The sequence below is a fragment of the Populus nigra genome, chromosome 1, assembly GCF_951802175.1.
Source record: "Populus nigra chromosome 1, ddPopNigr1.1, whole genome shotgun sequence".
In the NCBI taxonomy this organism is placed as follows: domain Eukaryota; kingdom Viridiplantae; phylum Streptophyta; class Magnoliopsida; order Malpighiales; family Salicaceae; genus Populus; species Populus nigra.
Genome location: NC_084852.1, coordinates 27,886,630 through 27,913,656, shown reverse-complemented (window position 1 = coordinate 27,913,656; position 27,027 = coordinate 27,886,630). Strand labels below are relative to the sequence as shown.

Here is a 27,027-nt window from a genome sequence, read left to right as displayed (position 1 = left end):
ATTAAAAAATTATTATTATTATAAATTTTTACAGTAATTTTATAAAAATAAAAAGTGAGAATGATCTAATATGAAAAGTTACGCACCTCTTCTTCATTACCAAACCATTCATCCTCTACTTTGATAACATTCCAACCATAGAGACGAAGCAGGATGCTTGCTTCATTTCTCGATATAGAGAGCACAGTTGAGATTCTTGTGATATCAGCCTCCTGACGTTGCCTAATGATCTCTGGTTCCTTGCATCTTTGCTGGCTCCGACATGCCAAGAAATCCTCACCACCACCATCATCGTAGCCAGTATCCATATCATCATTGTTGTTGTCATCATATATAGTTGTTGTAGTCATCGTAGTCATCGATCATCACCATCGTCATCGTAGTATCCATCCTCCTCGTAGCCATTATATGATGTATCATGAAGATCCATGGCTAAACTTTAGAGCTTTGCAAAAAACGTACCCTAAATCTGGTTTTTGGGTTTCTTGTGTTTAGATGGAGAGAAAAACTTTTGAAGATTTTCTGCCGAGCTTTTTCTCTCCTTGTTCTCCCGCTCAGGGAGAGATATCGGCAGGAACTACTTTTTTTTTTTTTATAATAATCAAGTGTGTTAAAAATATACATATATAGAAGATGACCCTTTAAATATCAGCAGGAACTAATAATAAATATTATGGGGAAAGTCCGTTTTGGCTATGGATACAGGTTAGCAAAGGAAAACGTATCTGACAATGATATATAACAGCTAGCTAGGTGGGGAAACTCTCCTTGTTCTAGTCGGATATTGATTGATGTGGTTCTGTAATTCCTTCTCTTTTGTGGAAAGGAAGATCCTTTGCCAAAACAGTAAAACAGAGAGCAAAATTGTTTGCCCTAGACCTGCTAGCTTGGGCTTGCAAGCAGCTTGCAGCTACAGACGGATTACTTGTAACGATCCACAACACGCCATTACACTTAAACTCTGTTTTGTTGGGGGTTTTTTTTTTTTATCATTAATAATAATTTAAAAGGGCTGGCCCCATAATTTTTAAAAAACTTAGGTTATTTTATTATAATTTGTATCAATCTAAATTAAAAAAAAATTATTTAATTAACTCAATAAAAATTTAGATTAACCCAATAACTTACACAAGTTATTTAATTAATTAAATATTATAAAATATATCAATTCAAAACTTTATAAATTTTCAATCACTGTAATTAATTTTTTTAAAATTAAACCAAATCTCATCTAAATTTTAATTTAACTCAATATAGTGACTTACTAAATCTATTGAATGACCCATCAGGAATACAGGTTGCAAAAAATAACTCTGAAAAATATAGTTTAACTAATCAAACCTATTTATTCTCTGAAAGTTATCAATTTAAGTTTTACAATTATTAGAAACTTATATAATCATTAATTTAAAAACTTATAAAATTAATTGAATTATATATAAGCTGATCTATGCTCATATTAATTTTAAAAAATTTATAAATAAAAAAAATGCTACTACATTGCAGGAATTTCAGGCAACAAATACGACACGTATCAATGGTTAGCAGGAGTTTTGTGCATAGTTTTGAAACCCGACCCGGTCATCGACCCGGTCGAGTGATCGGGTCACGGGTTAGATGGGTTGACCCGGGTCAAACCCGGGTCAACCCAAAAAAAATCATCTACATGCTCACCTTTCATATTCTCACTCGGAGCACTTGCTTCCATTATTTTCTTTCTAACCAAAAAATCAGCGAATGCTACTGAATATGGTCAGCCAAATCGCTGGCCCCAAGATCCTCTTCGTCTTCCAACTCAATTCGAAGACTTGATGACGGCATCATCTACATGCTGACCTTCATATTCTCACTACTTGGTTGGAAGATTAGCCAACTTCGGAGAAGAATGGCAAAGAGAACTCAAAACCACAGAATGAAGGAAGCAGTAAGGAAACACTGTCCATCTCTTAATTATTGCCTCTCCCCACTCTTGTTTTCTTAATTTCTTGTTTATCTTATGTTCTTCTCTCTCTTTCTCTCTCTCTCTGCACCACCATTATATTCTCTGCAAAACCCTAAACCACCCCAAATGACCATTTGTTTGTGGAGAGCAGCAATAAAGATTGGAGAAAAAAGGTGTTGTCTTGACTTGACAGTTGCTTTGCCTTGCCTTGCCTGGATTCTTCCTGCAAGACCAGAGGAAAAAAAAGGATTTTAGGTTTTGTGGGTAGCAGATTAAGTAAAAGTGTAAAACCCGTTTAATGACAGTGAAAATAAAAACAAAATTGACTGGGTCTCACCCGGGTTTGTCCGGGTGGACCGGGTCCCGGGTCGACCCGCCGGGTCGACCGGGTTTTTCCGGGCCAATTCCCGAGCGGGTTTTTGCCTCAACCCGGACCGGTCCCAGGCCCGGGTCGGCCGGGTCCCGGGTTGACCCGCCGGGCCGGTCCGGGTTTTAAAACTCTGGTTTTGTGTGATATTCATAAATTCGTGACCCATATCATTTCCCAAATCAAAATAAATAGAAGAGCTTCCTCCAAAAAGTCCTTGCAGTTCTGGTCAGGGCACATCAAGAAAATTTATAAAAAACATGGCTAATTAATACAGCTTATTGAATCTCAGCAAACTATTTGAGGATAACCATTTGTTGCGAACAACATTCTTCCTCAAGCCAAGTTGTAAACGACGACAAAAGGCATCAAAACACTCCCCATCCACAGTTTCCCATCTTTCTCTTCCACTTCACTGATTGCTTTAACAACCTTTCCCTGACTGTCCTCCAATATCTGCAAGAGCTTACCTTCTGGGCTGTATTTGACAACTAAACCATGGGGCCAGCCCCCTATTTGAAGCAGGTATTGAATCTTCATTGGAATTGGGAGCTTAAGCAGGAATGTCCTTAGATTTGGGTATTGTGCGTTTATGTGAGTGTAAAAGCTCCGACGACAATGGATTGCTACCCAAAAGTTACCTTCTTCATTTGTTCTGACATTGTCAGGAAATCCAGGTAAGATGGCTAAAACTTCTGAAGTTCCCGCTTTCTCACCTTTCAGCCAGTACTTGCGTAATCTGCATTCACACTTCAAAAGTAAGAAACAAGACACAGCAGAAAAGTGGAACAAAATCCACACTTGCTCCTGACTGATTACAAACTTCACAGATGGCCATAAACATTTCATAATGACCTGGCACACAGCAGAAGATTTTTATTTTTAATTTTCACTTTGGAATCCTAAAATAATGTTACTGCCATGCTGAAAGTATATTTCAATAAAAATAGACTCCCTCTTTCTTAACTTTTAAAGGGGTGTTTGAGAGTTTAGTTGAGGTTACTTTTTAAATTATTTTTTGTTTGGAAATGTATTAAAATAATGTATTTTTTTTTATTTTTTAAAAATCCAAAAACACTAAAAAAATAATTTGAAGCAAAAAAACAAATTCAAATTTTGACAAAAAGCAGGTTTCACCTCAAGCCAAACATCTTCTAAGTTGGGAAGACGCTCATTTCAAACGAAAAACTTTGATGATAAAGTACAGCAAATTAAGATGTAATTTCTTCCAAACACTACTGCAGTGTCCATTGAAGTTAATATTATTCAAATAACGCAAAATAGGGTGCCTTCTTTTCTAGAAGTCAATAGCAATATGAAACAGGTTTTTGGCCACAATGGTTCTTAGATGTTTTTCTTGACTGTGTGTCTCTTTGTGTAACCTTCATTGTATGCAAGTCTAAATCAACAAGCGAAATTCGTGCTCTGTCTACTACACTTAAAGCTCAGGTCATGGGTGATGCACATACATAGCATCCTGGTAAAGACAAGGGCAGAACTAAAAACTTTTGTTTTCAGAAGGGCACAAGGTAATATTTGATGTTTCTACTGAACCAAATCCATAGTGAAGATGCATATTAGTATACATTTTTGTGTTAATATATAGAGTGTAGTTCAACTAGTGTAGAAACAATCAACATTGACACATGCATATGTACAAACATGATGAATCTATCATACAAGATAATCACGAAGTTGGTAATAGTTGTTAAGGTTGCGAGACTTAAAAGATTTCAAGCAAACATGATTTCTGTTCAGTTAGTTAATTGATAATTCAACCATAGTTTAAGTGTATAATATAAATCTCAAAATTGACATAGCATTGATCCATCAGTCCAAATGACTCTTTCATTCATTTTCATTGGTGGGGACCGGTGACAAGTTTTAGGGGTCACCTCTAGAAGCTTTATATAGTGTAACAATTTTCTATCAGTCAGTTTGGATAATACAATGATGGATACCAGACAATATTCTAACAAGTAGTTTGGATATCATAAAAATGATACCAAACAAAGGTTTTAGTATTTTATAATGACAAGGATGAAAAGAGAAGCAAGACTCACCTGCCTATGGATCCTTCACAGAACACGAAGAAGGACCCATCCTTGCTTAGGGACACACCATTTGGAAATTGAAGATTCCTCACAAGGACAGTGGTTTCTTTGGTAGTTGGATTGTACTTTAGAACCCTCCCACTGTTCTCCCCAGAGAAAACCAACTGCATGAAGTTCCTGAAAGATAATGGTGTTAAAATCCATGCATACAAACCTCACAGTGACATTTAGCAAAAGAGAAAATAAAACTGCTTCAAGAGAAAGCATTGCTGGAAATAGAGTGTCCCCATTTGCTAATCGTTCTACTGTTTCCTCTAGTGATCCTAGCTCTGGTAGTTCATCTGTTCAATATTTTTATTGTCATCAGAGCAAAGTTCTATTCTTTTACAGTATATAATTGTATTCTTTTTTCCCTTTGAGAGCTTTAGGGGTGGAGTTTGCATCTCTGCAGGTTCAAGTTCAATAGTTTTTGCTAGGAACCATAGTACAATTTTAGCTGCAATGTTGATTGTACTAGCGTGAAAAGCAAAAGAGTACACAAGTATACCTTGGGAAGAACTCAAATTTCCCAGTGCTTTTGAAAGGACAACACAAGAAATTCAATTTGGAAGCTTTTATAGCAAGTTACTCTGTATAGTACTAGAGATTGAAGCAATTTTCTCAACCAACAGAAATCAGGTTCCACTGATAGTTTATAATATTTTAGCCATGCATTTAGTTAGTTAAAACTTCACCACACAACAATTTGACTGCAGAGAAAACATGAAACAGGGTATTACAAATTCAAAATCCTTAGAAGTACCACTTATTTCACTTGTCAAAACCTGACCGATCAATCAATCAATCAATAAATGGATGTCTGGACTTGTGTTTGAGCATGCATTTGCAAGTATATAACTATATATCAACACACAATCACATAATACAACTGCTCTTGACAGTGACTTCCAGTTGATTGTCGCAGAAGAGAAAACTGAAAATGGACCTCAAGTTGCTTATGGAAAAACAGCAGGAAGTTTCGGTTAGGCACGTGTACAGGAATGGCAATCATTCATTGACTGTCTTTCCAACTTGGGTGTGAACATGGAGCAGGTAAATCACCCATCTTGCCAACCCTCAGCAGGGCTTTGGCCTCCTTTATTGAGATAGCCACCCCTAGAGCTTGTATAATTTAGTTTATTGTGTTCCTGGTTCTTTTGCCCCTTATATTACCGCCAACAAAAAAAAAGGAATGAAAGAAAGAAAGAAAGAAAGAAGAAGAAGAAGAAGAAGAAGGAGGAAGAAAAACCACACAATCACAGATATGGACATGCTCTACTTTCAATAAACCGAACACTCCTCCTTTGAGAAGATGATATATTCTTCTCAACTGCATTGTTCTCTTTGCATTCCAGCTGAAATGGCATTTTCAATGTCTCTTCAAGGGAAACATTTTAACGCATTTGAAAAGGCAACAAGAGAAATCCTGAATATCACATTCCATGTGCTAAAGGATGGATACAATAAAATGCTCCTACAATTGTTAAATATATGTCCTCAGCATTCTGTTCCACACAAAAGGGGAAAAAAAGAAACACTTGTCTAAATGAATGGTTAGTAAAAATGAAGTGTTATCAACAACCAACCTCCTCTGATATGTTGCACTGCTATCTGTGAAGTAAATGTTTCCTTCATCATCAACGTCTAGATCATTGGTAAACCGCAGAGGGATCCCTTCTGCCTCATTTGCAAGTGATGTTGCTAACCCACCTTCTGGCCCCACTTTCATCAGCCCAAAATATGCATCTGCTATGTATAAATCACCAGTTTTCTTGTCAAATCGGAGCCCCAAAGGTCTGCCGCAAATGTGCTCATTCTTCAAATAACTCAAAGGCGACGGTTGAGGATTACATATTTCTGATCTGAACCCCAAATGAAAGATTAAAAAAAAAGATAGAAGTTAAAAGTAAAATTCAAAAGATAACCAGGCGAAACCTAAATCAGGTAGCGAATGCTAGAAACTGGATAATAGTTAAATAGATGGTTGATGAGAACAGATTGAGGCATCATATGACAAATTTCAGGTCTATATTTGCATCGCTTGAACACACCGCTAGTTAGTTCAATTACAGACAATTGATTGACTTTGAGGGACATGAAATTCGTGAGAGCTAAATAAATCAGACACGTAATTCATTGACTCTAATTGTGTTTGCATATTATTTTCATTCTTTCTCTGATTGCACCTTCCGTATGTCTGAATGAAGCAAAAATTATATCAAAGAACATTAGCAAAAGCTCAACAATCTCAAACTGGATGGCATTTCACTTTTTTATCTGTCACACTAAAGGTCATTTAAAACTATCATGATACTCCTATTATTCCAAGCAAAACTCAAAATTCTGCAAGAGCAGTGAAAAAGAACACCGCAAGCCCCGATCACAACACTCGCCATCCTTGAGGGACTCAATCTCAAAATTCAGAAACAGAACAAGAAAAAAGCTAAAACCCATCAAGAAAACTAGCTCATCACCTTTTCCAAGCAGGATAATAACAGGGGGGGAAAAAAGGCTGAGAAAGCTGACCTATTACTTGAAGTGTAAGCAAAATCAGTCCATTTTTGGCCATCATAAAAGAGAATTCTGCCATCGGCAACACCAGTGTAAGGACCACGACCAAGAGGGTCAAAAGCCATGCTTTCAGGGCCTTGAATCTGATTCAAGAACTTGATTTCTGATCTTTGGAGTAAGTTTTCCTCATCCTTCTCTTTGGGGAGTATTGACCAAGGAGGCATTTCAACTTTGTATGACTTGAAGTCTGGGAATCCTGAGATTGCACTCTGCTTCCATGGGTCTATGCCACAGTACAGAGCTAGAAGGAGAAACAGTCCAGCAAGAATCCCGGTTGGCGTCATTGCCGAATTCTTCACTTGTCGGCTGGAGAGAGGGAGGGAGGGAGGGAGGGCATGGGCAGGTGGGTTATAATTAAGTGTAAAGTGGAGCAGAGCAGGGAGTTGGAGGGTGGTAAGTGGTTCCCATGCCTGCCTTCCATATAGATTTTTGTTTGTCAAATTACAAAGTGACTATTGAAGTTTGGAAATTTAGTCAATTTGGTCCCTAAGTTAATTTTTATGTGATGAAATCACAATCTTAAATTAATTTAATATAAGAAGCTCCTCCCTCTTCTAGATTTTGATAATCAGCATACGATAATTTTATGAGTCTTGAATTGATTGTTGGCTTTAGGAGTAGGTGGCGGTCATTGGTTAGGTGAAGAACGATCTTCCATGGTTAGGTGAAGAAGGATTTCCATCACGGGTTCAATTTCATTACGGCGAATATAGTTGATCCGTCGGTCGTTAATCCCCGGATGACTTGTCAATTTGAGATTTAATTTAGGATGGTTCTTTTTTTTTTATACTGCTTTGAAAGTTTACACCATCAAATAATTATTTCTTTAGTTTTTATTCAAAATAATAAAATTTTATTGAGAAATCAAATAAATTTAGGTTTTGCAAGTTGATTTCTTCTATCCATAGACATCAAATAGTTTATCCTATTTGTCTCATCCCGGAGAGGGGACGTCGCTCTGCACGTATCCCTTGCATTCGTTGACTTCAAGGTGGTGGCAGGTTATGCACATAAATTTCTCAGCCCAATTTTTTATTATTTTAATATATTTATATAAAAAAAATTACTCAAAAAAATAACTCCAATCACACTCTAAAAATGATTAAACTCGCGGATAGGATAGGAGAGGGAGCCGCCAGATAAAGCCCTTTCAATTAACCCCTTGCTTCTCCTTCCGCCTTGGAGCACCGCTTGATTGATGAGATTGCCACCACCTTGCAACTAAGAGATGGTTAAAGCCATTCTGTGAAGAGAGAGGGCAACTCTACCGCGGAGTTTCTCGCCCAAGAGTGCCATTAGTAGCCCCATAGAGAAAGGAAGTTGCTGAAGTCCCTACAATCTTTCTTAGGGGATCCGATTACCTACTTCTGCCAGCGGGGGGAGAGTCCTTAGAGTAGTTCCAACGCCTGTGGTAGTAGGGTTAGGCCCGTAGACTCTTCCTACTGCCAAGTATTTAAGTAAATTGAATTATGCCGCAACATAAAATATTTTTTTTAAAATAATGAAAAATAGAAAATATCACGTGGAGTGGTAAAGTTGCTAAATTCAATAATTGTAAAGTTGCTAAATTCAATAATTGTAAAACCTCTCCTGAGGTTTGGAGATTTTCTATTTAAAAGCTACATTTGTATCGGTTGCTTGAATTAGAGCGTGTTTGGTAGTGTGGTTGCGGGTGCTTTTCAAATAATTTCTCGTGCCAAAATACATGTTAATGATATTTTTTTATTTTTAAAAAATTATTTTGGAGATCAGCATATCAAAACGATCCAAAACGTACAAACCATATTAAATTTTAGCAAATAAAAAAAAAATCAAATTTTTTGGAAACGCAACCACAGCCGCGTTCCCAAACACTACCTTAAGGGTTTAGAAAAATAATTAAATAACTTCACAAATCTCAAGAAACTTTCTAAGTAATAATCCCCTTTAAATCTTCAATTCTATACTGAAAACTGAATTCCTACTGGGTTTTTTAAGGACAAACCCAGAGGCCTAGAATTGTACCAAGATCGAAAATTCATAGAGCAAATTACATGATTTCTTATGCTAGGGGTTAAATTGATAAACTTCTTAAAGTTTGGAGGGGTTCTTGTACTTTATCCTCTTCGCCATCTATGGGACTCTGAAAATATGACGCGTGCGCTTTCGAAGTTGGGGATAGCGGGCCCCTAATGCAGAACATTAATTAAGGCTTCCAGAAGTTTTGAAGAGTTAGTGTGCTCCCCATTATTTTTAAAGTTTTTTTTAATTTAAAATAATATTATTTTAATTATTTTAAAAATTATTTTTAAATATTAGCATATAAAAATAATCTAAAAATATATAAAAATCAACTTTAAATAAAAAATTTTAAGCTAATAATTTAATAAAAAACAATTATAATCGAAATAAATTGATTAATTTATTTCAAAGTTAGAAATTACTAATAATTTATTAAATACTTAATTTAATAATTAATTAATTTCTTTCAATGTTCCATGTGATCCATTTCTTTCTTTCTTTTTTTTTTTTTTCATTTTGCTAATCAAGATTTAAGCTTAAACTTAATCTGGACAATCGATTGGTGGAGAGGGGCTCAATTGGCATACTCATAATAGTTTAGGGGCAAATCTATTCCTTATAAAAGAAAAACAGCAATATTCAACGTGGTCGTTCTCCAGGAAAATTGAGATGGATTGAATAGGGAATCGACACGTATGAACACAATTGTTAGAGCCTTGCCAAGAGGGAAAACTCATATATCCAACGAAGACTGGCACCGTATGGAAACCGGCAAGGACATTTCTACGTTTTGAAAACTCTTGCAAGGAATTTGTCAACCAGGAACAGCGCCCAGCTCTCCTTTATATAACACCATCCTCTCCTATGACTTTTGCACTATCAGTTTAAACTTCTCATCAAGTGTTTAGCCATGGCAATGAACAGCAAACTCTTGCTTCTCTTTGTCCTTGCTGTTGTCTTCTCCTGCAGAAGCACAGACGCCTTGAAGGTTAAAGCCACTCGTATCCAATTCTACATGCACGATGTTATTAGCGGTCCAAATCCAACTGCTGTCCGGGTTGCAGGCCCTGATAACTCCACCACCAGCCCAAATGCAACTGCTGCCATGTTCGGGTCTATTTACATGATGGACAACCCGCTCACAGTCACTCCCAGCCCGAACTCCACAGTTGTAGGACGTGCACAAGGGATTTATGGCATGTCATCACAGAACGAGTTCAGCCTTCTAATGTCACTCACTGTTGGGTTCATTAGCGGACCTTACAATGGCAGCACGTTTAGTGTGCTTGGCCGGAATCCGATCATGAGTGACGTGAGAGAAATGCCTGTGGTCGGTGGCACCGGGATCTTCAGGCTTGCCCGTGGATATTGCCTGGCCAAGACCCACTCGATGGCTGGATTTGATGCCATCATTGGATACAATGTGACATTGTTACACTACTGATCGGCGAGGAGGCATTGCGTTTTTTTTTTTTTCCCAGTTATTTATATACAAGTTCTACTTTCCATCCTCAATCTTTTGTGTTCGTTGAGCCTATTATTGGAATAAATAACAGTACCGTCTGATTTTTTTCTTCTCTCTCTCTCTCTCTCTCTCTCTCTCTATTTTTTTTTTTCGGTTGATAAACGAAGCTAAATTCCACGGTAACAGCTTTGCAAAAGTCTTGTACAGCTTTGCTCTCTAAGGTTTGAAAAAGAATTTTTATATATGTAGATATTTTATAAGTATATTATAAAAAATTCTGTTAGTTAACGAGAACACGTGTGCAATAAACTATGGAATAGAGGTAAGAGCACAGATAATAAGACCATTTTCAAAGCTAATTCTTAATTAATTGTTTAATTTCACGACAATTAAAATGAAATTTGAAAAAGTTTGAAGGCTTAAAATTTCGGAAAAATATTTAATTATTTATACGAAATCCTAATTTCTTATTGATGCATTTTTTCCTTGTTTTGACCAGTAATCATGTATTTTTTTAATAACTTGATTTTTTAACTAGAAAACACTTAAATCTCAACTTGATGTAACAAAAAACAATCCAAAAATAATATTTTAGGAACCGTACTAATTTTATTTTCAACCTCAAAACAACTTTTAATTAATCTGAAAATTAAAAAATTAAACAAAAAAACACTTTACAAACCCCAATTTAAAGAAAAAAACCACTTTCATTGAACTTTTCTATAAAAAGCAATCTCATTAACACAAAAATCACCATTTTATGGATTGAATATGGATGGACACAATCCATTCATCTTCTCTTCCTTCTTTGATTGCTTTCTTTCTTTTCTTTTTACAAGGATCGAAACACGAGGAAAAAAAAGTTTTAAGATTGAAATATAAATATCTAAAACAATAAGGACTAAAAAAGTATTAAGATTGAAATATAAAAATTTAAAACAATAAGGACTAAAACGGTATAAAAAAATAGAAGACTTTAAAGATGAAATTAAACCTTCACGAAAACTTAAAGTAATAAATTGAACTTTTTCTCAAAATCCAGGGACATAAAGTGGGGGAAATGAACTGCAACAGAAGTTTACTCGTGAAATCCCGAACTTGTATTTAAAAAGACCATGTATCATGTACGCACTTGAAGTCTGCATCATATTAGGGGTTAAATTCAGAGGCCTAGAATTGTAGCAGGATCGAAAATTCATAGAGCAAATCACAAATTTTTTTATGTTAGGGGTTAAATTGATACAATTATTAAAATTTGAAGGGGTTCTTGTAGTTTATCCTCTTCGTCATCCATGGGACTCTGAAGATATGACTCTTGCACTTGGTAGCTTCCGAAGTTGTGGGTGGCGGGCCCGAACGTAGAACATTAGCTTGTTTGGCAGTATGGTTGCGAGTGCTTTTCAAATAACTTTTCGTGTCAAAATGCATGCCAATGATGTTTTTTCATTTTTTAAAAATCATTTTTCACATCAGCACATCAAAACGATCTAAAATGTACAAACCATATTAAATTTTAACAAAAAAAAAAATTCAAATTTTTTAGAAACGCAGCCACAGCCGCGTTCCCAAACAGGCTCTAAGTGAGGCTTCCAGAAGTTTGGCAAGGTATCTGGTAGTGCACGCTATAAAGATGCGGGTTAATTATAGAGCTATGTCAACTGCGCTGCGTAGGGTTTTTTTTGTTTTTTTTAAAAGGAAATTAAATATACTCATTTTTTCATTGTATTTTTTTTATATAAAAATTTTATTTATAAATTAAAATATTTATACATGATCTAATTAAACAAATTAATATCTAATAAGTTTTTTAAAAAATTAAGATATTTGATCTAAAAAAAAATAAATGAGAAAAAAAACATTAAGATCAACTCTTAAAAAAAATTAAATATTCAAGAATAAAATCAAAAAAATAATTAATTTTTAAAAAGATCATAGTTAACCTATCCTAATATTTGAAACCCCTAAATAGAAGTTTAATTTTTTTTCTTCTAAGGTTATGGTAATGTAATTACACTGTGCAAAAATAATTGGTAAATACCTTTTAATTTAAACCTATAAAATTCACTAATGACTAACATGTCTATTTGAAAAGACTATTACACCCTTACAAGTCAACTTATTTGGGGAATTTTTAAGGAAAAAATGAAGTTTTTACTATAATTGTTATAGTGAAAACCCCAAACATTTTAAATTATAATTTATTAATAAGCTCGGTTCTATTAGTGAATTAACACAAGAAATTTAGAACTTGAAATCTAACTTAAACTAGGTTTTTAGTTGAACCAAATACGATATTAATTTAACAAAACTTGTTTGATCCAATTAATATTTTAGTGATTTGACTTAACTGGTTCAGACCTAATCAAAGCAACAACCAAGAAAAAAAAATGAAAATCATATAAACAGAAAATTACATCATAAGCTAGCCTGAAAATGAATGGATTAATTTCTTTCAATGTTAGAAATTATTTAATAATTTATCAAATACTTAATTAATTAATTTCTTTCAATGTTCCAATGTCTAGCCATGGCAATGAACATCAAACTTTTGCTTCTCCTTTGCCTTGCTGTTGTATTTCTCTTTGCCCTTGTTGTATGCAATTCTACACGCACGGTGTTACTGGCAGTCCAAATCCAACTGCTGTCCGGGTTGCAGGCCCTGATAACTCCACCACCAGCCCAAATACAATTGCCGTCATGTTTGGGTATTTTTACATGATGGACAACCCGCTCACAGTCATGTTTGGAACAAATTTGCTTAGAAGAAAAATATAGGAAATCTTGATATTTAAAGAAATATCAATACTAAAGGCCGAATCATCAATAAAACAATAAAAATGATATATAATTATTTATTAATTGGTAAACCATTTTTTTCTCACTTTTCCATGGCATTGAGTAAATGTTCATCAAAATCAACAAGCTTGAGAGATGACATTACTTTTATATAATACCATTTTTATCCTTATATGTTAGAAAATAATATTTTTGTTAGGGAAATCAAACATTCATCAACATTTAAAAAATTGATAAGACTATATATATATATATATATATATATATATATATATATCATGAATATATTTTTTAGAACAATTGGTGACCACTGAATTCTAGAAAAAAGATTCACTTTCAGAAATTGAAATCCTTTATTAATCTTTATGAGTTTTAGAACATATTTTAAGTATTTTCTTTTACAGTATTTTGTTATAATATGTAAAATATTTTTCATGGGAATGACCACTCCATAGTTCATAATGCTCAACTCAATAGTCATTAAGAGCTTAAAGATTTCATTGAGTAGAATTTTTTTTTTTAATATTATAGACATATTTTTGGACTCGATTCTATGAACTAGAAGTTCTTAGTGATTATATATTTACATGTGTATAAATGATAGAATTTAAACAATAAATATTCTTTTCTTTTAATAAATTTCTTATCACTTGATTATTGCTAGCTGAGTTATTAGCTACTTTGATATTGAGTAGAATATATAATGTGAAGTGATATTATCTTGAAAATAAGGCATCAAACTTAATTTATATATAGTTATTACTTAATTTTCAGTAGTTTTTTTATATTTAATAAATACAATAAATTTAATTTTTAACTTATTTTATTAAAATGGTCGTCTCTTTATGTACATTATATCATTTTTTAAAATTGAAAAATATGAACATTTAAAATTGACAAATATGAACATTCATTTTTTTTTGGAATAAGTTGATATATTAAAAGGGCTAACCAGAAGGTAACAAAAAACAAGATACACGAAAGAAAAGCATAAAAGAAAAGAAAAGAGAGTCACAAAAATAAAAAGCAAATACAAAAGGAAAGAAAAAGAAAGTCAACAAATACATAACCAAAAAAGAACATCAAGATTGAAGAAGCTGACACGCCATACTTAAAGCCTTGATTTGGTGTTTGACTAATCTATAATACCTTCAGGTCCCATAATTAAAGTAGTGCCAGTAGCCATGAAGAACTTATCAGTAGATTTGAGTCAATTTGAGAGGCGATAAAGAATTAAGGAGAAACTGTCTTCGAAGATCGCAGCTCCATCATTGAAGATTACCTTGTTCCTCATAAGTCATATACTCCAGCTAACATAACAAGAAAGCATAGACCAAGCCTTACGCTGGAATTTTTCAAATACTAGGTTGGGCCACTGATGTAAAAGATCATCCACACAGCAGGGAAGACAACCACTAATACCCCACCAATCCAAGAATTTCATCCATAATTTCCACACTGGTCTACAATGGAGGAGAAGATGATTTGAAGTCTCAATCTCATTTTCATAAAAGATACAAAAGGCTTGATTAACTGAGATTATATTGCCGCAAAGTAAAAAATTCTTAGTGCATAATCTATTCTAAACAGCTAGCCAAAGAAAAGATTGAACCTTAGGAGGGACCCCTTTTTGCCATATCGAAGCCTTAAAAGTTCTAAGCCCTGGATTCACAATTCTATCAATAAGTAAGAACAAGTTTTAACTGTATAACCTCCATCTGTTGAAGAGGATCAAAATTTTTATTTGAAGTTGTTGCCTTTAGCCGAAAGCTTTCTAGAGATGAGAGAAGGTAGACAACCTGCTCAGTTTCAAAGAGAAACAATTGTCTCCTCTAAGCTAACTCCCACTTCCATTCTCCTTGCTCCTAATTTCCTATATCAGAAATTGTGGCATTTGGTTTAGTGAAAAGAATATAAAGTCGTGGGTAAATGACTTTCAATGGAGAGCTATTAAACCAAACATCAGACCAGAACCAAGTTAGAGAGCCATTTCCCACTACAAATCTGTAATTATTGGCTAAAGCTGAAGAGACAGAGTCTGTTTAAGTCATAAGGGATGAGATGTCCCTCCAGATACAAGACAACCTTTTACTAAAAATAGAAAACTATTTTCAAATACCGGTTTGAATTTGTTGAATACCATCTTCTTCTATAGCTCATTACCAGGAAGAGATAACCTCCAAATCCACTTGAAAAGCATTGTTTTTATTTCATTTGACATGGCTATATATATATTAAATATTTTTATCAATTTTAGCATATACATGGCTATAAATTAATTAATATTTTTCTTATTTTTAACAATTGAATATGTGTCTCAAGTGAAACGGACTGGTGTGAAGTAGTGACAAACCAAAATAAAACTAGTAATATCTTATTAGTTATTTTTTAGAGTTAACCTTGAAAAGAAAAAAGTACGGGAGAAAAGAAAGAAATTCTAAATGAAAATATTTTTATCATTTTTATTTTATTTTTACTTCTTATATTTGTTTTTTTTAATGAATTTTGGGGTTTCCCTGTAGAACTTCTCGTCCTAAGTTTTTTTTTTTATTGACATATGAAATTGTAAATGAAGACAAATCCTAAAGAGAATATAAAAAAATATTTCTTGACAACTAAATAGGGCCAAAGCTTTTTTTTTCTTTTCAAAAAGTAAAATGCCTTTCCCAAAACTTGATCAATTGCTCATGTGTAAGCTTGAATTCCATTAGGTTTGATAAAGGTAGAATAATTCCCAATTTCCTTTTTAGGTTGCAGCCTATCATCTGCTCCAACCACCTACGCTTCTTTTAATTCCCTTTTAGTACTTTATATTACAAATTAATTCAGAGCTTCTTAATTAATTAATTTGATTGAAACTGACTATATATCCGCATTATTGATGAATTAATGAACTAATGATGATCCAAGAAAACTTTAAATCAACATACACTTAATTAGCTCTTTCATACCAATCAGGTGAAAGGTTAAAATCAATGGGAAGAAAAACAAAATAGAAAACAGTTTGCAAGTAATTATTTAACTTTATTCACTTCCAAGCAAGCAGAAGAGAACAAAATAGATAGTTTTCTCCCTTTTACATTTTTCTAATTTGGTGTAAAATGAAAAAAAAAAGAAAAAGAAAAAGGAGAGTTTTTGTAATTTTTTTTTTGTATGGCCGGCAAGTCAACTCATGAGTTGTTGATTGGAGACTAGCTAGGTTTAATGTTAAATCAGATTTTAATTAACCTAATTAAATGTAATTATTTAATATATAATTTAATTAATTTGATCAGAAACGTTTGGGATCTCGATGCAAATCGTATTCTCAAAAAATTTTAAATTTTTGTTGCTAATATTTAATATGGTTTGTATGTTTTGGATTGTTTTGATGTGCTGATGTTAAAAATAATTTTTTAAAAATAAAAAACATCATTTGTATGCATTTCAACACGAAAAGTTATTTGAAAAATAACTGCTACCATACTGCCAAACATACTAAACTCGAGTGAAATTCAATTTAACTTTTTTAAAAAATAATTTTAAAACAACACTATTTTTTTTTTTTTTAAATCTTAAAAAATACTGTTTCAACTATTTAATTTATGAATCAAATGGATTTTATAACTATATAATTTCTCACCACACAAGAAATAAAAACATGTGAAAAGGAATTCATCTCTCTAGTCTCACTCTCAAGAACTCTCTTTGAGCTCTTAACCATGGATATTCCATCTACTTCTATCTTCCCTGAACATTCCAAGATCGAGCATTAATATTCTCAATAATATATATATATATATCCCCATCATCGTCCGCTACAGAAAGAGAGAGGATGGTTAGAGAGATGGGTGGATGACTCCCACCCACTCAATCATAAGCCCGACCCAACCCTCTTCCTCCCTCCATGGGACATCACATTCATCCTCAGTCTCTCTCTCTCTCTCTCTCTCCCCCATAAATCCGTAACTCTCTAACCTTTTCCCCCCTTAAAAACCACTATACATGCATCACATAAACGAAAGGAAACCACTAAGACACCCCACTTACATACCATACCATTTCAGTTTGCTATTTTGCCCGACACATTTTCGTGTACACTTCTGACTTCTTGCTCTCTCTCTCTCTCTCTATTATTAATTGCTACTAGTTAGTATTTTCTTCTTTCTTTTAGTTAATTCCCTTTTCTTGTTTTTGTTTACCTTTTTCTTTATTTAATTCTTGGTATCTCTCGCTCCTTCTCTCTATCTCTCTCCGTGTGTGTGTGTGTGTGTGTGTGTGTGTGTATCTATATCTATATATACTACGTAACTTTGCTTAGTGTTCACTTTTCTCTTGTTAAAGAATTCTATTCTCTCCCTTGATCTGTACTCAAATCCATAGTTTTCATAAATTAGCACTAAAAAAGATGTCTCTGGAGTTGGTATCTGAACCTGTTTGTTATGTTCACTGCAACCTCTGCAACACCATTTTAGCGGTACAGCACTCAATTCTCCCCCCTCCCCTCCCCTCCCCTTTCCTCTCTCTTTCTCCGTGTATGTAATATATATATTCTCTCTATCTTTTTCATGACCTAGCTAGTGACATCTGGTGAGGTGTTTAGTCTCATATATGATGTCTCTTCAGAGCTGAATTTGGTCATGCCTGCATCATGTTCAGTCATCAGCAAAGCTCTTGTTGGTGAATGTTTTTTGGTTTTGTAGGTTTCTGTAGCTAAGAGGATCGTTCAGCTGAAATGATTGGGGCTGAGAATATATATATATAGAGATAGATAGATAGAAACATGCGGTTAATTTGTAGAATAACAATGTAAACCCAATTTTTTTTAGATGACATTATCTTGGTGTTTATATAAGAAAAAACATTATCTTGGTATGATTTCCTTTCATCCATCATGGATCAAAGATTTTTCTTGATTCTTCTTTGGAATAGCGAACAATTCTCTTTCCTGTGTCATATTTTATGACAAAATCTATCTGGGTTTTATCACCAAAGTCTGCAAAATCATTTCATAGAATTCTTGTGTACCGTTACGATCGAGCCTTTTCATCAGACCTTGATTTGAAAACTTAGCGGTTAAAGAAAGCCAGAGAATTCATCAAAACCCATATGATTTAAAGCCTTTGGTGATCTATCAAATAAGAAGAAGCCAGGAAAGTACCAGCATTTCAAGAAGTTAAAGAAAGGCAATCCAAGGTCCTTTGACTAGGGCTATAGTTAGGTATTAGGGTTCTTACCTGGCAGGTAATGGTACCGGTATTAGAAAAGAAGCTTTTCTTAGCCTTGCAGAAACTTTAGACACTTTCAAATTTTCATGCTACTAATCTACTGCTCATGAAGGCTAGATAGCTATTTCTACCCATGGCTTTCCATTTACTAATTCATCAGTGTATTGATGACCTTTTGTCATTAGACATTTCTTGGAATATTGAACTGGTTAACTGTTCAAGAACGATCGATCTCTCTCTCTCTCTCTCGGAGGTGGGTGCTTCTGTTGCTGCTTACCAAGGACTTGAAATGATTACTTTGATCTAACATATTAATTATGTTGCATGTTTTCAGGATTGTGTATCCCTGTAAGTACAAAAGGGAGTGCTTTGCTTTGTTTCTACTGGAGTTTATTTGTGGAGAGCTGGCAAAGAGAATCATGGCCAAGCCAAGCCATAGCCCAAATAAATGCTTTTTCTCTCCTTTTCAAACCCTTTCATCATAGCAGGCCTCTATAAACAACCCTTTTTTGAAGTGCATTCTCCTATAATACAATCTCTTTCTTTCTCTCCCCAACATCTTTTATAGAAATGAAGATCCAAAGCACTATACACAAAGATCAGTTAAAATCATTTCTATCTCTTTATTCATTACCATCTTCGATAGCTGTGTTAATTTAGTCTTTATGGTTCCGTTCCAGTCAAGTCGTTTTCAATCTCCTCTCCCTCACTCCTCTCTCAATCACTGTGTTGGCTATTGTTTTGCTTTTTTATCATCTTGCTTCTGTGTCAGGGCAAAAAGTCAGTATAGCACCGAAAGGAAAAGGATATGGAGGGAAGAGAAAGAGAGAGATAGAAGGGAGGCATTTGAATCAAGGGCAAGTCCTTATAGTTATTACCATGTGAGATGTCTGTGAGATCAGCGGTAACTGAGTAACAAGTCCTTAATTTCGATCCCTATATAGAGAAAAGAATCAATCAAGCAGATCCGAGCCCCATAAGTAACCCTAAAATAATGAAAAAAAGATGCACTCACTTGCAGAGAAAAGATTAATTGCTTCATCACTCCCCTCCTCCTTCTCACATACACCCTTTCCTTCTCCTCTTATTTCCAATAAGTAGTTCCATTTCAAGTTGCAACCCTACCTTTAATTGCTTCTCCTCCTTGTCCCTTCTTATGTCCTAACTCCTGTATTTCTTATGACATATCAAAAAACCTTTTCTTTTCTTCTTCTTCTTCTTTTTTCTCACGAGATAAGACGCACGAGAGGCCTCAGCTTTTCAAAACTTTCTTTGTTGATGTCAAGACTTGATATGATGTTTTATGGATGTCGTCTAGTTACCTTTTCAGAGTTATCAAAGTACTAAAGTTGAAGTATATATCTTCGATGTTAGTTTCTTAATTAATTTTCTTATTAGTTGCTATATATCATCAATTCATGTCTTACAAGTATAGATCATTATTATATGCAACGGTCCAACTAGTTTTAAAGGTGTGGGCTTGACTTAAAAAGCTCAAATAACAAACTAACAAAACCTAGCTTAATTAACCTTCAGTTTTGGATGCTTGCTAGGGTTCTGTTAAAATTTGAAGCAAATTATACATTTGGATATCTATCCAAGTGATTTCTTGTGACAAATACAAGGCGCGCATTCCTTTCATGTTTCACAAATTCTTCATGGCAGGTTAGTGTTCCAAGCAGCAGTTTGTTCAATATTGTGACAGTAAGATGCGGGCATTGTGGCAATTTGCTGTCTGTGAACATGGGAGCATCCTTACAAACACTTCCTCTTCAAGATCCCCAAGTGAGTATCATTTCAGGGACATTCTTATGGTTAACTGTATACTCTTTATATTCTTTCCAAGAATATATTTATTTAAGGAAAATTTTAGAGAATAAGGGATGATTTTTTCAATTAGAATTTATAACATTTCATAAAAAATTAAAATAATATCAGTTTGATTTGACATGTTTTCTTTCTTATATCACCCACTTTGCCCTTCTTTTTTTTTTGATGTTTTTGTATGTGAGTTTTGGCTACGCTTGTCCTAGAACTTAAAAATCCCTTTGCCAAACTATCACAGGCTTTCTTTCTTGGTAAGAAAATGTTTCTTGGTGCACCTCTCTAACTTGTTTGTGCAAAGTCACAGAAACTGCTCCTTATTAACTCAGAAGATTTGAACAAGAACTTTGGCTCATCTTCCAAATGTAACAAGGTCACTGCTTCAGAGTCTACTGAGCATGAACCTCCTAGGATGCCCGCCATCCGCCGTGAGTCTCCCTCCCTCCCTCCCTCTCTCTCTCTCACAGTACGTACGCTCACAGCTGGATACATGTGTTACTGGGTGTGTATGTTCTTTGCTATCAGTCATTTATTTCTGGCCATGTCCAAATTGTACTTATGTGTAGGTGATAAATACTACCATAGCGTGGTTGCGACCACATATTAGATGCATATAACCAAACAACACGCGTAGGGTTAAGATATGATGGACCTAGAAATGTTGATGACGATCACAAAGCTAGCAAAGACTAAATGAGCCAGCAGAACACGATCACCCTATCAACTAAATACATACGTTTATGTATCTTTTATATATGTTTTTTCTGCCTTGTAATACTAACAAAACATAATCTATAGGATTATTTCTTTTACAATGTTAATAAAGCATTTATCTAAAAAAATAATAATTAAAAATATCATGTATTATATATATACACTGGGTCAATTTATAGTATGTACAAGCAACGTAATTATTGAGTAAAATGATATCATTTAATATAATTTCTTATGTTTAATTTACACACACACACACACATGCTAATGAACTAATTATTTCCCTGTCAATTGTCAATAATGCAGCCCCAGAGAAGAGGCAGCGTGTTCCTTCTGCGTATAATCGGTTCATCAAGTAATTAAGTTGATATATATATATATTCTCATGAACACCAATATCCCCTCCCTTATCTCTTTACATGAAGAATAAGTGTTGGTCTTCAAGCCCTTAAACTGAATGTAAAATCACTTCACTTGCAGGGAGGAAATTCAAAGGATCAAGGCTAGTAATCCTGATATTAGCCATAGGGAAGCTTTCAGCACAGCAGCCAAAAATGTGAGTTTTTGTCCTTCAATCATGCATTTGGAAGTATTTATATTAATAATAACAAATACCTGCCTGTCAATTTGCAATCTAAATCTCTCGTAATTATTTTTAGCAGACATGGATATTTAAGTGACAAGGCTTGGATTTTTAGGAGGAATTAGATATAATTATTGTGTGTTTTCTTTCTGTTCTAATATAATAGAGATTAATGAACATTCAGCACTACAATACTTTCTCATGGCACATTTCTATATATATATATATATATATATATAGAAACTCAATATATAGGTCTTTAAACTATTTTTAATGGTGCATTAATTTGTTTTTCATGGTGCTTTCTCATTCTTCCATTGACAAGCCTCCATCTCGGGCATTGAACCAAAAGAATAAAATAATAATAATCCATTTTCACATGTTTAAATTGGATTAGATTACTCTTTAAGTGTAGCAATTAATGATAAATGGATAATCATTTGGTTTTCGAGCTTGGCATGTCAACTTTGTTAATAAATCCCAAATTAAATTCCCAATGTTTGCAAAGAATTTTTGCACCAAACCCATGTCCCCGCCCCCACCTCCCTATCTATTTATTTCCATAATATAATCAGTGTCATGTCAATTGTATAATTGGGTGCTCAGACTTTTCGTTCAAGCCTTGTTATTTAGTGATAAAGCCTACATTTCAGCAATTATGTTATCTAATCAGTCCATAATTCTCTTCCTCTACTCTTGGTGCTAAGACTGCTAATAATTTAAAATGAGCTGAAGGAAACAAAATAAAAAAGAATATCTTGTCATGGATGTGAAGTCAGGGTTGAAATAGGCAAACACACGCACATACATACATATATATGCATAATATATAGGTACAAAAAAGAGTTGAAATAGGCAATAATAAAGAGGAAGAACTTTCGATAAATTAGGCAAAGCTTCAGGGTTGGCATGTTCATTGCAAGAACTATATATATATTCCTAGGAATTTACGGAAATTGCAAGAACTTTAATTCTTTCAAGATGGGTTTGATCACCTCCTGATCTGTTTAGATTTTATTCACTTCTTTTTATCTGTTTTTTCATTACCTCTCGTCGTACGTGATGCCTTAATTTGAGTCTTAATCTGTTCCAATAAAACAATATTTATGATTAGATATTGTCAAATTAACACCATCTCTACCTATTATTAAATACCAATAATTGGTTTTTTAATTGTGTTTTATTCTTGAGATTCCTCTAAATATTAACCTTCAAATGATAATAAAAATAAAACCTCAACACATGTCTTAAGGATAGCCTCCGGCAAGTCCCATTAATAATCAATATATATATCTGTTTTTTCAGTGGGCACATTTTCCTCACATTCACTTTGGACTGAAGCTGGACAGCAACAAGCACGCTAAATTAGACCACCAGTCATTTGCAGGAGAGGGCACCCAAAAAACTAGTGGATTGTACGAGATCAATGGCTCCCTGTGAGTAGCACGTAGAATTACATATCTCTATTTCAAGCCACGGTTTTTCTATGTATAAACAATAATAACAACTCGTTCGATCGAAGATTATTACTGCATATAAGAGGTTTGATGTTGAAGTCTCCTAATTAACAAAATAGGAAGACCGGCCCCCTCTTGAAGAGCGTCACAGCCCCATGCATGCACAAAAACCTTCCCCGTTTCATAAATATATATATTTGTGTGCTAATCTCATGCTCTTAATTAATTTGTGACTGCTGTTCCAGTTATTTATCATTTCTTCATTTATGTTTGGATTCTATTATAAACTCAATTACAATATCTCTAAAACACTGTGCATTTGGTTTTCGTAACCTCTCCCTGTCTCTCTCAAGAAGACAAAATGGACAGCCATGTCTGTCTACTGTGGTGGCCATAAAGGACCACTTAAGCGGTATGACATTCCATGATTTAGTGTTCCACTCAAAGAACCATAAGCTCAAACCATGGGGAGAGAGTTTCTGAAGTGTATTGTATGGTGCAGTAGTGGCTCTGCCTATCGCAAGAAACCTGAGAGAGAAAGGTGCACTGTGAGCAGAAGCACTCGAGAGACTTAATCTCAATTGGTAAAAAACCTGTTCCGAAAATATCTTTTAAAATCGAATGAAAAAAAAAAAAACATTGAAAACATTTTATTAGGAATCGATCCTCTTGCCAAATATATGCACTGAGCCTTTTCGACTAGAAGAAATGCATGCATTCATTTATTAATTTAAAAAACAAGGAGACGCAGTACTGTTATTCATCAAAAGATAAGTGCCAAGCCATAAGCAGACATGTATAGAAGGGAAAACAAAAAACAATGATCAAATAAGTACACCAAATTTGATGGGACGAAAACATGCAGAGATGACAAGACATACCACCTCAAAGCACATTTAATTTGTGTAAGTCTAAGGCAGGCCAGCCATTAATTTCATGTATATATGCAGTGATCTTTTTTCTTTATGATCATAGATATGCTATTCTTCCACATATCACTGCGCTTTTTATGCATCTTAGCTAGCTACCGTGTGCTTTCTTCATTGTTTGCTAACTAAGAAAAGAACAAGAGAAAAGAAGAAATTTATTGAAGGATATTTAGCTGCAGGCAAAGACAAGAAACCCTAGATTTTCTCTTAACCACTAGAGAATCTTTAACCCCCCCCTCTTTTAGGGTTAGGTCAAGCTTAGCTGTCAGCGCCTCTCTTTCCGTACTTGCTAGAGATTAACACAATCTTAAGCAATGTATTATTATTGTGGTACTAACAATCATAATCAACTTTATTAAACCCCACTTTGACATTAGGGTTCTCTTTCTCAAAAGCAAAACTATAGTACTGCTTTAGCATTACTATTTTTTTTTTTTTAAAGGGAGACCCTTCAAGGTTGCCTGCAGTGTAATGCTGACGGGATCAAAACCCTGGTTAGCTGTAATTACTCTAAGATAATCACAGCTTAATCGGATGGCTGCACGTGATCACTAATTTTTCACCGTTGACATGATTTCTAATACTGTACTATCAAAAAATGCACCGTAGAAAAAGTGGACTGTAAATTCCGCGACATCCATCTGTGTGTAGTAGCTAAAGAGCATCGAACCGGGGCATAGCGCAGGTGATTTATATATGAAGGCACAGATGCAATGATACCTAGAGAGAAAAATAGAAAGGGGACTAGGGTTATTGCTATGTGCAATGTAAGTGTAACTGGGGCAAGGAGGTTTGTCTGCTGGGATGGGGCTAAGAGTACAGAATCTGATATGTCAAATCATGCAGTCTGTCTTTTGGATCTATGTGGTGATGTGTGTGTGGGGCATCTGTGTCTCAAGAAGTGTATATCTCGATAGGGTTGTCATGTCACACGCATATAATGCATATAGATATACACAATAATAATGGGTATGTATAATAAAGTTTGCAGAGATTTAATATCAGTGGAAAATATTAGACAAGAAAAATAAACAAGAGCTAGCTGTTGCCTCTAGGTCATCTGTGGAAGCAGAAGCAGCTGAAAAGGGCAGAAAGAGACAAGGAAGGTCAGCCAAGCAGTAGCGACACAACATTTTCTCGTTTCCAACATCAATGCTGGAGATACTTTTGAGATTTCCCACTCCATGCGTATTGCAATACAAAAGATATATCATGATAAGACCATGATAAGACCTCACCGGCCCCACCTCTCCCTCCTCATCTGGGCCAATTACCCTCTCTAAATCTTCTTTCATATGGATCAAGCTATCCGTCTTAGTAGGTGTTTAGCACTTGATGTCTTAACTGACAATTTTCATATTTTCACGAACGCAGTTGACATTTGTCGCTTGGAATCTTCTTCCTTGTGATAAAATGCAATTGTAAACGGGTTTTAAGGTTCCGATGGTTTTAAATTGTCTGGTTGTTTATCTTTCATGATTACATCATCATCATCATCACAATGACGTACAAACTTCACAGCCTTGTTTATAGATTGGGACAAAGTTAAGGAAATATGATAATATGTCAAACAACTAGCTAGTTTGAGGGGAAAAAAAGACTTGCAACTTTCTATTTTATTGGTGGATCTCTGTACATCTAGTTCGGTAAGTGTCAACTACTAAAATTATTCATCAAACTTCACCTTAATAGTTTAAATTTTTTAATATATTATTAGAGTTTTAATTATTAAATAATCACAAGTTTAAATTATTTCACCCTTATTATATCTAATTATATTAATAAAATTAAATATATGATAATAAGAGGCATACACAAGTTTCAATCAAGTCCAAAAAATCTTTAATTTAAAAGTGTATGTTAATAAAAATAAAATAAAGTCTTTCTTGAAACAACTTAAATTTTTTATTGAAGATGGTTATTTGATATAACATATTAGATCCTTAATGATTAAATGATTATAAATTCAAAAACTATAGCTTGTTGAAATACACTCATTTAGATTTATTTTTTTTACAAATGATGATAATAAATATTGGTATTACATTTATATTTATATTTAGAAAATATAAATACAAAAAAATCAAAATTTATGAAGAAAAAAAGTCTAGCCATACTAATTTTTTCTAATAAAATGACTTTTATGTACATTTAACTATTTTCCTCCAAAGAATATTATTTCAAAAAACCATACCAAGTTAATTAAAACTATGAAAATTCTTAATTTTATACACTTCTTGTTGTTTATTTGAATCAATTTGGAAAAGAAAATCACCACTAACCATCGATCGATCTGCCTCAAAACCACAAGGAATTCTTAAATTTGCCTTTTTTATTTAGGAAAGTGCAGAAAGGCACAAAAGCTCAACAACCGTTCCTTTTAAAGGCCCTTTCCTTGAAATAAAACCAACTTTCTCCCGAGTGCCTTTCCTCCAAATCAACCATCTTTATAGAAGTGACTAGACCTGTGTTTATAAATCATGAAATTGGTTATTAAAAAAAAGTGTACAAAAAAAAGGAAACTTCTTGGAATGATCCTTGTTATTCCCCGAATTCAAATCGTTCTAGAATTTGATTGATGTGAAATTTTCTTTGATATTCGCTCTTATAATTAAAAAATAGAAGGTGAAGTCTTGATCAACTAATTAATTTGAGTCTTGTCATTGTCGCCTTAAGAATAAAAAGTCAAATATTCATTACTCAATTAATGAGATTAATATTCTTATTAGCTGTACTTAATGATTAGAACACACACAAAAAGAAAAGAAAAGAAAAGAAGCTGATGGATTATTGTACTATTTTTTATTGTCTTCCTTGATTCTTTAATTCTACAAGGTGAGGTGGGTGAGCCGTCTCTTCATTGATTATGGGTGCCTTTGTTTTCTACTGATTTTATATTTATGATGTAAAAAACGTAGCAAGTGTTTTATAACGGTAAAAATCACTGGTTGTAATAAAAAATTGAGTTTGAAATGTAGTGTTTTTTGAAATAATTTTTACATGTTTTTTTAATTATATTTAGTAAAATATTGTTTGTTTTTATATTTTAAAAGTGTTTTTTAAAAAAATTAATAATTT

General features: G+C 33.9%; 3 protein-coding genes across 8 annotated transcripts; 2 read left to right on the top strand and 1 right to left on the bottom strand.

Moving 5' to 3' along the window:
• Positions 1 to 2,446: 2,446 nt before the first annotated feature.
• On the bottom strand, positions 2,447 to 7,350 carry LOC133669996 (protein STRICTOSIDINE SYNTHASE-LIKE 3-like). Its single transcript, XM_062090377.1, has 4 exons — positions 6,929 to 7,350; positions 5,989 to 6,264; positions 4,373 to 4,540; positions 2,447 to 3,048 (listed from the first exon to the last, which is right to left on the bottom strand). The coding sequence occupies exons 1-4, from the start codon at positions 7,255 to 7,257 to the stop codon at positions 2,646 to 2,648; spliced, it is 1,176 nt and encodes a 391-aa protein (XP_061946361.1). The 5' UTR covers positions 7,258 to 7,350; the 3' UTR covers positions 2,447 to 2,645.
• Positions 7,351 to 9,839: 2,489 nt separating this feature from the next.
• Positions 9,840 to 10,551, top strand: LOC133690855 (dirigent protein 23-like). The gene has a single exon (XM_062111155.1). It carries the CDS (start codon positions 9,885 to 9,887, stop codon positions 10,416 to 10,418), a length of 534 nt encoding a protein of 177 aa, XP_061967139.1. The 5' UTR covers positions 9,840 to 9,884; the 3' UTR covers positions 10,419 to 10,551.
• A 6,409-nt stretch (positions 10,552 to 16,960) lies between these two features.
• On the top strand, positions 16,961 to 23,228 carry LOC133688015 (axial regulator YABBY 5-like). Of its 6 annotated transcripts, none has more exons than XM_062107396.1 (8): positions 18,504 to 18,695; positions 18,777 to 18,790; positions 19,215 to 19,323; positions 20,108 to 20,227; positions 20,574 to 20,694; positions 21,287 to 21,335; positions 21,461 to 21,536; positions 22,869 to 23,228. In XM_062107396.1, exons 1-8 carry the CDS (start codon positions 18,576 to 18,578, stop codon positions 23,001 to 23,003), a joined length of 744 nt encoding a protein of 247 aa, XP_061963380.1. In that variant the 5' UTR covers positions 18,504 to 18,575; the 3' UTR covers positions 23,004 to 23,228. The 6 variants fall into 6 exon arrangements, with proteins under 6 accessions (XP_061963411.1, XP_061963404.1, XP_061963380.1 ...); XM_062107388.1 differs by having other exon boundaries at positions 18,505 to 18,695; positions 20,568 to 20,694; XM_062107412.1 differs by having other exon boundaries at positions 18,506 to 18,695; positions 19,215 to 19,299.
• The last annotated feature ends 3,799 nt before the right edge of the window (positions 23,229 to 27,027 follow it).